Source organism: Carassius auratus, chromosome 16 (assembly GCF_003368295.1).
Source record: "Carassius auratus strain Wakin chromosome 16, ASM336829v1, whole genome shotgun sequence".
Classification (NCBI taxonomy): Eukaryota; Metazoa; Chordata; class Actinopteri; order Cypriniformes; family Cyprinidae; genus Carassius; species Carassius auratus.
In genome coordinates, this window is record NC_039258.1 from 14,843,853 (window position 1) to 14,861,219 (window position 17,367).

At 36.3% G+C, this 17,367-nt stretch overlaps 2 protein-coding genes across 4 annotated transcripts in view; both read right to left on the reverse strand.

Annotated features, from left to right (window-relative positions):
* Positions 1-2,981: 2,981 nt before the first annotated feature.
* Positions 2,982-10,750, reverse strand: LOC113116255 (gasdermin-E-like). 2 transcript variants are annotated; one of them, XM_026284308.1, is made up of 11 exons: positions 10,662-10,729; positions 10,168-10,211; positions 9,677-9,892; positions 8,440-8,632; positions 6,507-6,675; positions 6,224-6,350; positions 5,961-6,077; positions 4,934-5,061; positions 4,657-4,828; positions 4,417-4,490; positions 2,982-3,954 (listed from the first exon to the last, which is right to left on the reverse strand). In XM_026284308.1, exons 3-11 carry the CDS (start codon positions 9,882-9,884, stop codon positions 3,724-3,726), a joined length of 1,419 nt encoding a protein of 472 aa, XP_026140093.1. In that variant the 5' UTR covers positions 9,885-9,892; positions 10,168-10,211; positions 10,662-10,729; the 3' UTR covers positions 2,982-3,723. The 2 variants fall into 2 exon arrangements, with proteins under 2 accessions (XP_026140093.1, XP_026140094.1); XM_026284309.1 differs by lacking the exon at positions 10,168-10,211 and having other exon boundaries at positions 10,662-10,750.
* A 1,790-nt stretch (positions 10,751-12,540) lies between these two features.
* Positions 12,541-17,367, reverse strand: part of LOC113116257 (oxysterol-binding protein-related protein 3-like) — a 68,063-nt gene continuing 63,236 nt past the window's right edge. The window contains exons 22-23 of one of the 2 annotated variants that reach the window (XM_026284310.1): positions 14,015-14,137; positions 12,541-13,913 (exon numbers count right to left, since the gene is read on the reverse strand). In XM_026284310.1, coding sequence (XP_026140095.1) covers positions 13,817-13,913; positions 14,015-14,137 — 220 coding nt within the window. In that variant the 3' untranslated portion in view covers positions 12,541-13,816. The remainder of the gene's footprint in view (positions 13,914-14,014; positions 14,138-17,367) is intronic. The other variant, XM_026284311.1, reaches the window with a different exon arrangement.

Genomic DNA, 17,367 nt, shown 5'->3' on the forward strand with positions numbered 1-17,367 from the left:
GCAGTATGTTTGAATTTCGTTCATACTACCCATTCTCATATTATATAGTAAATACTTTTGCAAAGTTAATTCCAATTCAAATGTAATGCCCATTACAGAGATTTCAGATGCACCAGGAGCTTGATCTCTGCAAAATGAAAGTGAAGATTTTCTAACTGGTTGGTGTTTTTAAATAATGCAATGAAAATGATGCCCCTTACCTGACCCCACCCCTAAACACAGCAGCAAATCAGGTTGCACAAGTTGAAAACGCCCTCATTTTGGCCACGTCCTCTGATCTGGTAACCCATTACTGTCCTGCTGAGACATCTATTTGGATCAAGGACAGCATACAGTACACAAGTACTGTGCTTATGACAAAATTTACGTCACATGCACTGTATTAAATTTCTTAATTAGTTGCATTTGTTTCTTAACCACCTCACACAAATACTTGTCAATGCAGGTGTTCATTGTTATTGTGGTCTACGGTAATTTGTTGTTCTGTTTTCATTTATTTGTCAATTCGAAACAACATCCCAGACCACTAATTAAATTAATGCAAAAAATTTAAAAGCACATGTACTGCAAAAGTACTGCAAACATAATATACTTGCAGTATAAATACACTCTAGGCTTAAGGGCAGTTCACACAGAACAAGTTTGTGTTCCATCGCACATTTTATATATATATATATATATATATATATATATATATATATAATATTCATGTGTCTCGCTTCTTTTCAGTGTCTGATTTTTTTTTTTTTTTCATTCATCAGTGCTGCACCTCTGCATCTGGATATTTTTGTGTGGCATCTGTAGTTTTTAAAAGCAAAAGCCTGTTCTGTGTAAACCGCCCTTAAAACCTAACCTTAACTCAAGTCCAAGTTACCTTACATTTATATTAAGTGCATGTACTATAAAATAAAGTGCATGCAATATCATGGGTTTATAGAATTATGAGCTAAAGTCATTGTGTTGCTTGTATGTCCTAGTATACAGAATCAGCACTGTATTTAGCTAAATGCCTTTCTCACAGGCACAAATTCACATTCAATGGAATATAGACCAAGTGTGTCGTGATCACAAGCTACCTGGCCTCACAGATTCATAACCTGTCATCTAGCTGTATGTAGTGATGTACCTCTGTCTCTGGTGTCTTGCTCCAGTGTCTTTTTCAAGGCTTTGTAACTGATTTTTATCCAGGTTGTGTATTCACTTGAAAATTCTATATTTTGCGATACAGAGAGTTGTATTTTCTGAAATTAAACCGCTGTCTAATAAATTAATTTTAATTTTGGATCACTTAAGTCTTTATTTTCTGGGGCCTCATTTATAAAGTGTGCGCACGCTCAGATTTGATCTTGGTGTGCGTACACTTAAATCCACGTCAATGCTCTGATTTGTAAAAACTGCCTCTGATGTGGAAAGGTGCTTAGTCTCACGTCAGGGTCTGAGTACTGCAGGTTTTTGGAAATGTACAGGTGCTGGTCATATAATTAGAATATCATCTAAAAGTTTATTTATTTTACGAATTCCATTCAAAAAGTGAAACTTGTATAATATATTCATTCATTACACACAGACTGATATTTAAAATGTTTATTTCTTTTAATTTTGATGATTATAACTGACAACTAAGGAAAATCCCAAATTTAGTATCTCAGAAAATTAGAATATTACTAATGACCAGTACAAAGAAAGGATTTTTAGAAATATTGGTCAACTAAAAAATATGAAGATGAAAAGTAAGAGCATGTACAGCACTCAATACTTAATTGGGGCTCCTTTGCCTGAATTACTGCAGCAATGCGGTGTGGCTTGGAGTCGATCAGTCTGTGGCACTGCTCAGGTGTTATGAGAGCCCAGGTCGCTCTGATAGTGGCCTTCAGCTCTTCTGCATTCTTGGGTCTGGCATATCTTCCTTTTCACAATACCCCATAGATTTTCTATGGAGTTAAGGTCAGGCAAGTTTGCTGGTCAGTTAAGAACAGGGATAACATGGTCCTTAAACCAGGTACTGGAAGCTTTTGCACTGAGTGCAGGTGCCAAGTCCTGTTGGAAAATTAAATCTGCATCTCCATAAAGTTGGTCAGCAGCAGAAAACATGAAGTGCTCTAAAACTTCCTGATATACAGCTGCATTGACCTTGGACCTCAGAAAACACAGTGGACCAACACAAGCAGATGACATGGCACCACAAACCATCACTGACTGTGGAAACTTTACTCTGGACCTCGAAGCTGAAACCCATGTCTTGCATACGTCTGTGTGTAGTGGTTCTTGAAGCACTGACTCCAGCTGCAGTCCACTCTTTGTGAATCTCCCCCACATTTTTGAATGGGTTTTGTTTCCCAATCCTCTCCAGGCTGCGGTTATCCCTATTGCTTGAGACCTTTTTCTACCACATCTTTTCTTTCCCTTCACCTCTCTATTAATGTGCTTGGACACAGAGCTCTGTGAACAGCCAGACTCTTTTGCAATGACCTTTTGTGTCAATGGTCGTCTTTTGAACAACTGTCAAGTCAGCAGTCTTCCCCATGATTGTGTAGCCTACAGAACTACACTGAGAGACCATTTAAAGGCTTTGCAGTTGTTTTGAGTTAATTAGCTGATTAGAGTGTGGCACCAGGTGTCCAGATCCTTTTCAATGTAGGAAGAGTGAGCTGCAAGAAAGCTTACAGGTGCTGGTCATATAATTAGAATTCCTTCATTTAGTATCTCAGAAAATTTGAATATTGTGAAAAGGTTCAGTATTTGACTCAATACTGTATCTTTTTACAATATTCAAATTTTCTGAGATACTAAATTTGGGATTTTGCTTAGTTGTCAGTTATAATCATCAAAATTAAAAGAAATAAACATTTTAAATATCAGTCTGTGTGTAATGAATGAATATACTGTACAAGTTTCACTTTTTGAATGGAATTAGTGAAATCAACTTTTTGATGATATTCTAATTATATGACCAGCACTTGTAAGCTTTCTTGCAGCTCACTCTTCTACATTGAAAAGGATCTGGATGATGACTGTTGATCATTTATACGTTAATGACATTAATTAGGATTCATTTAGAAGGCAGAGAGCTGAAACCAGTTGTGCGCAAGTTCAAGATCATTTGCCATTCATAGATTTCACATCTGAAAGAGAGGCGTATGTGTGTTTTCTGTGCATACATTCATTCTATGAATCACACATACGCATAAGAATTGATCGTAAGATTTGCAGATTTGCTCTTGTTGAAGTTTAGATGGAAAAAAAACTGAGTTAAGGAATTTAAGAAAACATGGACAAAATACGATGTAAACAATTTATTGTGCATTTGCACACATTTTTACATAAGTGTATTTCCAAGGTTGCCAGATTTTGACAACAAAACCCGCACCCAGTTGCTACTCTGAACTAGCCCAATCGCGTTTCAAGGTGGTTCCCCCGGTCAAAATCATGTTCAGGGGAATAAAAAAAAAAAGACAAATTTTGGGCAAGATTCCTGTGGTAAAATTCGCATTACAGGGGATAAATTCCATGTTATTGGTGTCGTGAACTTGGTAAAACTGTATATTCACTCAAGGTTTTGATACTTAAAAAAAAAAAAAAAAGTTTAAAATGAATAGAAAATTTCTATAAAAAAAGGCCTCTTAAGGATTAATAATATTTTTCATATCCCAGGGTTTGTAGATTGTCCACAGCTTTAAGTGCCCTTTGGTCCACAGTTTACATAGCTTTGCGGTTGTCCTCCAGTCAGACAGGGGGCACTAGAGATGCCAAGCCTTTAACAGCAATGCACAGCATGAGAGGAAGGCGATCCTGTGGGTTGCTGATTTTTGTAGCAACTGAGTCCTTCTGCTTAAGCAGCTTCACGTTACAGGAAGCAAAGAGTGATGTAACGTTCTTGAAAACCTTCTCATCGGTTAACGCAGCCAGAGCAGCATCTTTCAGAGAGGACTTCTTATTTGAAATCATATTTTGCACCTGCAGGACAATAAACACGTCATCTAGGCAGTAAAAGTTAGTTCTGTTCCTTACATGTACATAATTAGCATGATAAAGGTAATGATTTCCCCTAGGACTGTTTTTTTTTTTTTTTTTTACAATGATGCCTCTGTATTTATGAGCAGATTAAAGCCTGTATTTAACACAACCTTTTTTTGACTTCTAAATCTCAACACCCATTCACTGCCATTTGGAAGAGTCAAGACATTTTTAATATAACTCTGATTATATTTGTCTTAAAGAAGAAAGTCATATACACCTAGGATGGCTTGGGTGGACTAAATCATGCGCTAAATTTAATTTTTTGGGTGAACTATCCCTTTAGACAGGCCCTATTTGTTACTTGGCTACTTTAATGCTATGCTTCCTTTTTTATGGATCTTTTCTTTGATGAATCTGTTCTTAATATGGAGTACAGTTACTTAATATGAAGATACTCACAAGATGAAGTAAAGCTTGCAGGGTTGCGTAACTGCAGCAGGATTTGAGCTCAAGCAGAGCAGAGTCAGTCATCTCTAGATGAACACATGATTGGTTATGAGAACAAAGGTGTATGATAACAAACAACCATCAGGAAAATGACGATGCATTGAAAGTGAAACTACTGATTGCTTTTATGACCAGTTAATAATATACAAAACACAATCCATGACCTTTATTTGTCACTTTAACTGAGCTCACCATCTAAGGAGCTGATGAGCAGATGGGTGGCAGTCAGAGCGCTGAGTTTCTTCTGCTTTCCAGAGGGGCTAGCACCAGCGGTCTTCTGTATAAGCTCCAGTGTGGCCTTCAGAGCAGGCACCTTCTCTAATGCACTGGGATCAGCCTGCGTCCCATCACACAGGTCCTCTAGCTGAGAGAGAGAGAGAGAGAGACAAACAAGTCTAAAGCTGTCCAACATCTGTCTATTATTACTGTTCAAAAGTTTGGGGTCAGTAAGTTCCCGTGTCTCACTCACTGCGTCCTCCAGCACGCTGATGGCTGCACTGTCCTGCAGGAGCTGAGAGATCTGCTGGAATAATGAGGAGCGAGTGCTGGATGGGAGTTTAGAGAGAACTGTCAGCTGCCCTTGGAGTCCTTCCAGATCTTAAGAGGGAAAGTAAATCATCTTTATCAAAGCTTTTTTTTATGGAAATAATGTAAACTCTATAGTTTTAACCGACTGTCTTTACTTTAACTCCATTAGGTCAATATACAGTGCTGTGAAATAATATTTGCCCCCTCCCTGTTTTAATATTTTTTTGCCTACTTGTCACACTTAAAAGATTCAGATCACCAAACAACTTTGAATATTAAACAAAGATAATCAGAGTAAATACAAAATGCAGTTTTAAAATGATTTCATTTATTAAGGGAAAAAACCTGTACCTGGCCCTGTGTGAAAATGCAATCTTGGTTTAATATTAAAATTAGTTTAATGATCTGAATCATTTAAGTGTGACAAATATGCAAACGATAAAAAAAAAGAAGGGGGCAAAAATGTTTTCAACTAATAAACCAGGAATAAAAGTAAGTAGGTACTTCTTTTGAATAATTAATTCTGTAATTCTGTATGTTCTATATACTGTGAATGTGTTATGAAATCAATCCAGTCGTTCTGTATTGACTATATTGGCATGGTCATGTGACCCACCAGTGTCACTTTACAGCCATTCACAACTAGTAAAGAATTCACTTCTTTCACCGGTTTTGTGAATACTGTGAATTCAAACACACCACGCTTTCACATCCCACTTTTCACCTATTATATAGTAGGGAAGTGTGCGATTTATGATGCAGCCAAGATTGCTGTGTTGTGATGTATATGTATAAAAGATTCATTGTTTTACACTTGGGGAAATTAACTTTGCTGTTGCACACAGTTGTTGCTGTTGATAACAGTTATCGCTGAATAATTACTCTGAGAAAAAATGATTTATTTAATAGTCACATTTTTTTTCTGTTGTTCTCAATGAAAAATGTTAGAGTAGCTACTGTGATGTTACCTTCCTGCAGTTTATTGGTTGTTTTCCCAGGTGCAGCACTAACTGTTCTTGCTTTCTGCACCTTCACTGGCCCGTCAACTTCAAAACCACCCTTGATATTAGGCAGCAGGCACAGTTCTGACAAAATGGATGAGAGCACATTCATGGTTGTTTTTATGTTTATGTGTAAAAATCTCAGACTCTGTGCAATGACCTTAAATCTGGTTCCTCAAGCAAAAACCTCTGGAATGTAATTGGTACAAAACTTCCAAAGAAAGATTTACCGTAGTGTCCAGTTTGAGCAACTTCTAGTTCAATCACACTGTAAGCAATGGTGGTTTTGGGAGGGATGTTGATCGACACATTAGTGTCATACTCGACAAAAGGCTTCTCTTTATCATTGACTGACACCTGCGGAGAAACAAGAGACAGGCGGGACAGTTTGTATTAGGAGGAGAGGAGACAGGAGGCAGGACCGGACACGTCCCCCGGGAATGTTGTTCCTGGATGGTGATACACCCAAGACTGTCATCGGAAAAGAAGAATGTGTGATCACAAAAGCCCTACCTTTATGGTTTTATTGAACCCAAACATTCCAGTGCAGGTACCACCTTCCTGAACGTCCTCTGTGACGGTGCAGGGCTGAGTGGTGACGATTCGCTCCTTCACGAGCGTCAGCACCTCCCTGTGAGACTCCCGCGTCTGCTCGATCAGAGAGTGTGTCAGGTCCAGAACTCTACAACCATAGCACAACCATAGCACAAGTGTGACAAAAGTTATGACACAATAATAACACAATGAAAGTAAAAGTGACGTGACATACACACACACAGAGCAGTGGGCAGCCATTTATGCTGCAGCACCCAGGGAGCAGTTGGGGTTTTGGTGCCTTGCTCAAGGGCACCTCAGTCGTGGTATTGGCGGCCCGAGACTCGAACCCACAACCCTAGGGTTAGGAGTCAAACTCTCTGACCACTAGGCCACAACTTCCCCACAAAAAACAAGTGTGTGACATGGATTTACTGTCAAAAATGCATGCGTCTACACGTGCAAGGTGTGTCTCAAGTCTTCATTGTCTAGAACTTTTCACCTGCATCAATGCACCTGGATTAACTTTAAAAAAAGAAACGGTTGGAGATATATCTAGCTTTACATTTCTCCTGCTGGTGTTGTCAAGATTTAGACAAATAAGCCACTCAATCTGCACATAGAAATAAAACCTCGTGAATCGTTTTTACATTTCTAAAAACAGTGTTCAATTACTGTTTTTTCCCCACACAATTTATAGACATACTATATATACATATACATATAGACACAAAAACATTTTATTCTAGCTTCACGCATTATTTTGTAACACTTTAATGTGTTTCATAAAAAATAAATAACATTTCGAACAAAAAGCTGAAAAAAGACTGAATTGGATTCAGAATAATAAAGAAAACCTAGATGGAGTCGATCAACACTCCAAAGCTTGACTGTAATTATTACCTCTTCATCGGTCGACATTTTATTCCATAACGTTACAGTTTTGATGTGTTATTATTATCTGGCATTTCTTTTTCCTTCTTCACTTGTGTTTTTTTTAGAAATTCTGTGCAGAAGATGTGTACTAGCGCCATCTATTGTATAATAGTGAAAACACAGATACTAGTAATAGCTCAAATATATTTATAATTTTTGTAAGTATGAAGTCAATTATACTTAAATGTCATTTTAAGTATATTTCTGAGGAGTACGTAAGCGCATTTCTGAGAAGTACATAACAAGTAAACTAAAGGCATACTTTCCTATTTTTAGTTTAAAAGAAGTATATTAATAGCACACTTGAATAAACGTATTTTCCATAAGGGATTCAGACTTAATTTTTTTTTTTGTGAGATTTGTGAGATGTGAACTTGCAATTGTAAGAAAATGCCAGAATTGCAAGCTGACTGACGAAACATGAACTTGCGATTGTGAGTTCATATATCACAATTCTAAGAAAAGTAGTCAGAATTGTGGACATAAATTCAGAATTGTGAAATGTACACTCAAAATTGTGATTCGCAACTACATTTGTTTTAATCTATTGGCAGCAATGTGTTTCCACAGTCTATTCTTATTTAAAAATAAAATAAAAATAATAAGTTTATGTTATCATAATCTTTTAACTAGACACACAATTGCCTCATATAATAATGTGATAAAACAATCAAGCATACTTAGAAAACCAAAGCATATTTATTCGATTCCTTCAGCCTTAAATCTCAGTTCGTGATGGAGGGCAAAACGGAAGCAGGAGTTCACGGAAAAACAGAAATAGGACAAGAATTTTAAGCACAAACAACACGACTTGTACTTTCATTTCCTCATTTTCATTCAGCAGGGTCTGTATCTGTCGCTACAGGCGAGATTCACGTGTACAGTACTTAAACCACAGTGCATATCACCACACTCTTATCTGACCAAGCTTGTGAAGACAGTGGCTCTGAACACAATCATGTGGTCAGTCCCTCACCTGGACTTGGAAAGCTGTAAGAGATTCTGTACATCCACCTCCTGCTTCTTAAGGTTTCCAAACGCTGACTGAAGTTTGCTGGAGCTAGCAACCCCCGTATTAATGGTCCCCGGCCCAAAATCAGCTGCAGCACTTCCACTTTTGTTATCCACAACTTTGCCATTAAAGGTCAAAAAATCAGTTTCAACCACAGCTGTGAAAAAAAATATTACTAATTTACATCAGCTCTCCCAAACACGTAACACCTTATTAAACACAAAACCACCTGATTTTAAATAGAGTTACACACACAAACAATTTTCCCATAGAAAACATGATACTATAGTCCCTTGAGAAAAAGAAATGTATGCCAAATTATAAATGTACATTTTCTTAAAAAAAAAGTTTATGCAGATATTATGAAATGAAAGGACACTTAAGTGTACCTAAATATAACATGTGCCTTAACAGACTTTAGTAAACTTTTAAAGTGCACTTTGTAATAATGTCAAATTTAAATCATCGTTGTTTTCATCATCTTTTGTTCTGCTGTTTTTTGTGTTGACTTAAGTTAAGTTAAGACTTAAGACTTAACTTAAGTACTTCATTACAAGGTTACACTTTATTTTAAGGTGTCCTTGTTACAGTGTAATTACACATTTAATTTAACTACTCAGAAATGTTAATTAACTACATTAAGTATTTACAATATGGTTTGGCTTAGGGTTACTTAAATGTAATTAAGCATAATTTTTGTTCTTATAATAATAGAAAGTATATATAACGTGTGTTACAAGGCCATTCAAATAAAGTGTTACCTTAAATGGCAATTTCATTATTACAAATGTGTAATAAAATATATATATATAAAAACGTTACAAACAAGTCTCAATACATTTTTTATTTAAGTATATTTTAGTTTACCATAAATCCATATTTCAAAGACTATAGAATTACTACTTAAGTGGGTCGTAAAAGCACTTTAAAGTTCAACTAACTGCATTTAATATACATTTAAAACATAAACATATTCCTATTTAATTGAACATTACAATCCGAAAATTTCAAATTTTATTCACACTTAAGACATTAATTTAAAGTGTATTATTTCCACAGTTAATACTGGTTTTTCGTTATTATTATGTGTACTTATTTTTCACAAGGATAATGGCTTTAAAAGTGATAGATTAATCAAAAATTCAAGCTATCACAGTCCATATACTTATCTGCACAGAATGACTGAAAGGTCACACTGTACCTGGATTTATGGGATCTCCCACAAGAACATCATTTAGTTTGAAGTCTGATGTTAGGTACTTGGGCCGCTGCCAAAACCAGTAGCGGTTTCTCTTGATGACCAGGGCCAGAGGAGTCAGACCGTCCGAGTCATTCAGACGGGACACTGGGATCAGGGAACCATCAACGTCGATCTCATAGACCAGGTTCTTAGTGGCTTTCGCAAACATCTTTCATGCTGACAGGCAGAAAAAACATAAAACTGTCACAAGTGTATTTCATTTCAAATAAATGTACTCCTGAGACTGTTGTATTAAATGCAAATAAATAAAAACCTACCATAAACTGGTATCATATTGTCATGTTATCATATCATAATGCCAAGGGATTTTATAAAGTACCATGGAATATAATTTCACATAAATATTTACTTTATTTTTCAGTGTAATTGTTTCACATTACTTGATACAGTAATAACATTAGGCTAAACATAATTACAAGAAATTAACTTACAGTTCAGGTTAATTAATAAATGTAGAAATGCACTGGAAGGACACCTTAAAATAAAAAGTAAACAATGAATCATATTAATCATTCAGTACCATAGTATTACACCCAGATGGCATCTCTGTACCGTGTTTCTCTCATCTAAGGACCTACACTTTTCAGATCACTAGAGCTGTGATATACAACAAGCATATTGACCCAGATACACTTGTTTGACTCAGTGTATTCGCACAGTAGCCTTACATTATGATAGTTCCGTAATTATCGATAGCTAACTCATACCTATACATAATTTAGTATTACACTGACACAGTGACACAGAATAATCCCTGCGTCTCATAATGCCGAAAGGTAATGTTACAATGTAGCGATAGAAACAATCCTTTCTTAAGTTACTTAAGTAATCGTTTCTTCTCTTCATAACGTAACAGTTTTGACAGAAGTATACTAACCTAATGTTAAAGTAACAGAAAACCTGTCAATTAAAATCTCGCGCTTACCGTCTCTTGCTCTCTTCGCGATTGAACACAACAACTGACTGACACAAAGGCTCAAGGAAGAAGTCCGGTGCTTTAGCGTAGTCCCGCCCCCACGAATTTCATTGGCTCACTCCTTGACGACGAATTTTTCATTTGCTGTACAAGGTGTCCATCAAAGCATCGGCTTTTTTTTATCTCTTGAGAGAGGGTTTTGTCGTCAGCTAGTAAGTAGTTTCCAAGTTGCCACTGAGAGAGTTTAATTTTATACATAGGTTATAGTAATTTTGTTTAATTGGGTCACAGCATGTCTTTAACATCTTATCATTTTATCTAACGTAGGCCTACCTTGTCCTATATGTCTTTATGGAAAGCAAATCCCACGAAACTGTTTATTTATTTATTTATTTTTATGTAAAAAAAGAAGGCAAGGCTTGGAGTATCTGGTGTGGCTCACAGTAGGAAGGCACAGTCTGGAGGGAAGAGACAATGACAGTCTGTCACACTAACTGGCTATGTAAGAGTAGTGGTGGAAATAAAAACACAAATCTGAATTACAGTTGATAAATGTCTCTCAGAAATAAATTAATAAATCAGTCAATAAAAAAAAAAGTCTAAACATGACCTGCTGTCCAGTGGGATCAAATCTTCTTCTCTACTAAGGGAATGCAGCTGGAAAATATACATATTTAGAATATTTTAATTCAATTAGGAACATGACCCAACACAAAAAAAATGTCTTGGAAAAAAGTAATATGGGTCTTTGCCTGCATTATCTAATGTTACCCCTTGAGCAACAGCAATAATGTCAGAATCATTTCTAACCTCTGTGGATCAGTCCTGCACACTGGCACAAACTCACAAACTGCTCTCTCCCGATCCGTTCACAACATTTCTGTTTACCAAGATCTTGACATGACCAAAACATTTAATTTCTTCTGCTTTAACCATTTTGACCATTGGTCAGCCTACTTCTTTGTTTTGGGTCATTCTCTTGAAGCAAGACACACTTTCTGTGGGGCTATAGTTCAAAGACTAACATAATGACATTTTCACAGGGAATAAAAAGATTTAACTATCCTGGGTTATGTTTCCCAAAAGCATAATCTAAGTAGACTGCACAGGTAGAAAAATGGTGCCATTTGTTTCTATGTTTTTAGGCTGCTTTTGGGAACATTAGTGTACAGTGTACATTACAGTTGAGTTAAATTCCTATTATTACGTTAAAAGTAACACCTCTCATTTAAACCAAAAGTACTGTTTTGACTCATTTGTCCACAAAACATTCTTCCAGAAGTCCATAAACACAGCAATATCATCCTGCAGTCCGAGACCGGTTGCCCACTGAAGCTAAGCAGGGTTGAGCCTGGTCAGTACCTGGATAGGAGACCTCCTGAGAAAACTAGGTTGCTGTTTTAAGAGGTGTTAGTGAGGCCCGCAGGGGGTGCTCACCCTGTGGTCTGTGTGGGTCCCAGCGCCCCAGTGTAGTGATGGGGACACTATACTGTCAACAAGAACCGTCCTTCGGATGAGACATTAAACCGAGGTCCTGACTGTCTGTGGTCATTAAAAAATCCCATGCCACTTCTCGTAAAGAGTAGGGGTGTAATCCTGGTGTCCTGGCCAAATTGCCTCCGTGGCCTCCTAATAATCCCCAACCACTTGACTGGATCTGTGTCTCTCTCCTCTCCACCTGTAGCTGGTGTGTGGTGAATGCACTGGTGCCGTTGTCACCAACTAGTGTGCAAACCAGTTTTTTATAGTGAAGACCCAGTTTCTTTTTATCCAATTTATTGAAACACTTTTACACTTTTTAAATTAACTTTTTTCCAGTAAATATATATTTACTACTGGAACCAAAAATGGTTTGTGTATTATTTAATAAATTCTCTTAATCTAGTTATAGTATTAGCCCCATTATTTTTTCATCTTTTTCCCTTTTCAACTCCATTTTTATATTCTCTTTTTTAACTCTATGACTCATTGAACCCAGTGCTGCAATGCATCTGTCAGCAGGAAATACGTTGTGGGCTGTCAAGGTTTTTCCTCAACCACAATAAAAGCCCAGTCAAAGAGAGAGAGAGAAAAAAATCTACACGAATAACAGTTCAGGGATGATGCATTTTAAACGGATTCATAGCAGTACATTTATATTTTCATCTTCAAAAAAATCCCAGACTATAAAATCTGAAACTTCAGCATCCCACATTCATTGGCCGAACCAAAGGAAATTGTGAATCCCTGCACTCTCGAACTTCACAAATACACTCTTTAATAAAAAAATGGGTTCCAAAAGGGGTTTAGTTTAAAGTGAGACTTTATTGAAGGACAGAGGAAATACTGCAGTGATCAACACGCAAGTACCTCAGTCCCCAAACATCCTTCGTCAGTGTGTAGTGAGAAGAGCACAGGTTACAGGTCAAACCATGTGGAAGAAGCTTTAAAACACTGCCAGACTCATGTGTGTGATGGTAATGTTCAGTATTGTTGAGCCATCTGTCAGTCTTGTGAATAAGTTAAGAGGAATATAAATGTTTCTGAGAACCTCAAACATTTTGTTCATTCAAGTGTCTCAGAGTAAAAGGCGGTTGTAAAATTACAATACTTTGTGGCGATACATTGGATTTGATTAAAAGTTCTAGCAAAGTGTATGTATATAATTTAATATAAGGCATTATATGTATTATATTCATATTCTAATATACAACAAATTCCTCGACAGTTTGATTTTAAGAGGTAGTCGACGCAGTTTTGTTCTGACAACATACTATACTCCTTTTTTTTTTAAGGTGGGGTCACCTGCAGTACTACATTTAGCCACAAGGGACCACAATCCAACAGTTCTTCTCTTGGTTTCTTGTGCTACTTACAATGCACATCCAAAAAAAAGATAATCTTTTAACTGGGCCAGGATTGCATATTTCTCATACTTCCAAAGTCCTTTTGCATAAATGAAACAACTGCAACATAATGTAAGCATATTAAGGCAACTGAACAGTTGGGACCTTAAATTATAAATGTTAAGGAATGATTTGAAACAATCAGCTACCAGTCTCGCACAGCTTTATCAGTCTCTACCTCACTTTAAAAGGTGTGTGATGTCTCCTGAAGCTGTAATGCTGGCCAGAACAGATAAGAGCAGGCAACAGTGAGCACAGATGTAGTTGGCTTCCTCTCAGTTACCAGAGGACCGGACAGTCAAGGTTGCTGAATCCAGGATCTTTTCTTAACTCCCAGTAAGTGTTGTTGCTCACCCAGGTGTCATCTTTGGACTTCCTGTTGGTGGTAAAGCAGAAAATAGTTTTGAAAACTAACTAGACTTGGCTGAGTAATGTATTTTTCCTAAAAAGACAGTAAGTAGTGTAGTTTGTTCATACTGGAAGAATCGAGGTTGATGTGTGATGTGGTTCTCCTCCAGGACTTTGCGTCTCTCTCGCTGCAGCTGTTCGATTCTCTGCTTCTGCACTTCTGCAGATTCAACGTTCCCTTCCTCCAATAACCTGCAGACACAAACAGTGTCGTATGAAATTCATTGCATAACATGACTGATGCATTGATGTCATCGTCTGGTGGCCCTCAAGGTCCTCTCTGGTCTCATCGGCTGTGACACATTTATGACGGAATAACGCCAACTATATATGCCAAAATTACTCGTAGTATAGTTTTTCTACAATACACAAACGAATTGTCACACTTCAGTATGCGAGTTGTAAAATTCCAATAGCAAAACTTATAATGGTAACAGCTTAGCTCATCAATATTAATTAGAACAGTGTTATTAGTGTGCACTTAAATAACTTAAAGCTGCAGTAGGTAACTTTTGTAAATATATATTTTTTACATATTTGTTAAACCTGTCATTATGTCCTGACAGTAGAATATTAGACAGATAATCTGTGAAAAAAATCAAGCTCCTCTGGCTCCTCCCAGTGTCCTATTGCCATTTGCAGTTACGGACCGCTCCCGGTAAGAAATCAACCAATCAGAGCTGCGCTCCGTAACTTTGTTTGTGTTCAAAATGTAGAAAAATGTATATAATAAGCGAGTACACCATGAATCCATTTTCCAATCCGTGTTTTTAGCTTGTCCTGAATCACTAGGGTGCACCTATAATAAGTGTTTATATTCAGACTATTTTAGATTGCTTCGGGAATACCGTGGCAGAGTAACCCAATACCTTTGTGATTCTTCATAGACATAAACAGAGAGAAGTAGATCCGGCTACGATGTTCTTCCGCAAGACGCAAGCAGTTCTGTTTATTAACCGCTAGATCGTCAAAAAAGTTACCTACCGCAGCTTTAATATTCACAGCATATCATTTTTAATAATCACACTTTAGTTTCTTCTGAAATACTGAAACCTTAAAGTACTAATAACTGTCCAGTTTATTTGACAGTGGTATCATGTACTGCAATAATAGTAATTAAAACTAATATTAATATAATTAACATGACATAATATTATTCATTTTTTTATTATTTATTGAAAAAAAGAGAAATAGACTGAAATATAAATATCAGAATTTTTTTAAATTAAAATTAGAAATGGTGCCTTGGCAACTAACTGAAATAAGTTTAAGTACTAAAAAAAATAAAATAAAAAAAATAAAATAAAATAAATTAGAGCTAAAAAGAAATATTTTTACAAACAAAAAATAATAACATTACAAAAGCACGTAGCAAAATTACCAAAACTTAAGCCAAAATTAAAAAAAGACAAAGCATTAGAAATATTAATAAATACTATTATAGAATATAAATAATATTAAAATCTTGATCTACTGCCCACTGGATATTCTGACTCTAGTTTCACATTATAAACCAAGGCCAAAACCGTTTTCTAATATTACATTTTTAAAAAAAGTTTTTTCTTTTAAGTTTTCATTCATTCTATCGTTAATTTAAGTTCATTTTGAATTTAAGCCAAAGTTGCACCAACTGGTATCCAGTGTTCCCACACCTAGATTTACTTCAAATTCAAATTCAAGGACTTAATGTAGGGACACATTTCAAGTGAGAGCGAGGTTACATCATGTTATCTTGTAAGAAACATTGTTACAGAGTCAAACACAACGATGCAAAAAAACATGTGACAGATCTGATATTCTTTGTTGTATTACTGTTTTGCATTATATTCGGTACAGCCTATACGGTCTTCTAAAATGATCTGATATTAACTTTTGCATGGATTTTATTGAAAAGTGCTTAGGTTCATGTATCCAGAATTTTATGAATATGCTTTTAAGTTTTTCTTGCATCATGGGTTTACATGATCTTAACAAGCAAAGCGATTCGACATTAATTCCCGGGTGTGTCTGTGAAACATAAAGGTGCCATCCTAGTAGTTTTGTACGCACATGAACCATATGGACCATATTTTAGTTTTGCAAAATGAGGACAGTGGGTGTGGGGGGCTGGGATGTGATTGGTGGTTAAAGTAGTGCAGTTACCATATCCCAAATATAAAAAAATATATAATTCCTTTACCTACATATTTTACGGTCACTGTTATGCATATTGATCATAAACACAGCTAAAATGCTTCCTATCAATGGCCCTCCTTCACAAAACTTAACATCTAGCACAGTTTTCATATGCAGAATGCAAAATGTTTCAATACAAGCATTTTAGTCAAATGTAATTGAGCAACATTTCAAACATTTTGAACCATATTGACCATATTTTAGTTTTCCAAAAAGAGGACAGTGGATGTGGGTGTGGGCGGGGGACTCGGGTGTGGTTGGTTGGTGGTTAAAGCAGTGCATTTACAAGGGACGTCCCCCAGTCATTTTGAACGTCAGTTTAGGTCTGCAGTAGGTCCACTGTGAAATGTTCGTTGACGTCCCTCATCTGCCATTTCCATTACAACACTTGCGTGGGTTTTTATCATCAGACCTGACCAGTGTTGGGAACATGTCACTAAAATATGTAATTTAATTACAAAATAAATGTAGGCTAACTTTAATCTGTTACAACTACTGAGGAAAAAAACGTGTAATTAAATTACAGTTACTTAAGAAAATGTTAATGATTGTTAATTAATTAATGAAAACATTAATGGTTTATTGTTTTATTTCCTATTTTGGTATATTCAAACAATTTTTTTCTTTTCTTTTTTTCCAAGGCATTGTTAGATGCCAGGGTTTCCTGTCATAGCTATGCAAAGATTTGATTTCAAAAACAGTATAATAGCTATTAAATTATATTTTAAGATTTTAAATCTGTATTTAACCTCAAAAAGATCTCAAAGCAAAAAGAGCTGCTAAAGTCCGATTTGTGAGGCTTTATTTTGCGATATTAGAATGTTTGCAGGGAACAGATGGGATTGGACACACAAATCACGAGAGCGGGCAATAATGGTCAAGTTCAGTGGGAGCGGGATTAGGAAAAAAGTCCCTCACAGCGCTCGAATACAAAAACGCACTGGCGACTGTAGAAAGTAAAAACCGAATTCCTGACATTTTGGGAAATATGGTCACTCTAACGTCATGGCAATGTACAACACAAAATACTTCACGCATGAAACACTTAACGTATATGCGCATAACTTATATAAATCAAGCAAGCTTCTATGCATAGGCCACGAAGTGTTGGCAAAATAACACATTTGCGGATCAGAGGGAACAATATGGAATTTTTATCCAGAAAGCTTCTTGCACAAAATAAATTCAAGCACTTTCAGGGACCTGTATCAATGTTTGTTTATTTACAAAAAGTTTCCAGGGCCTTG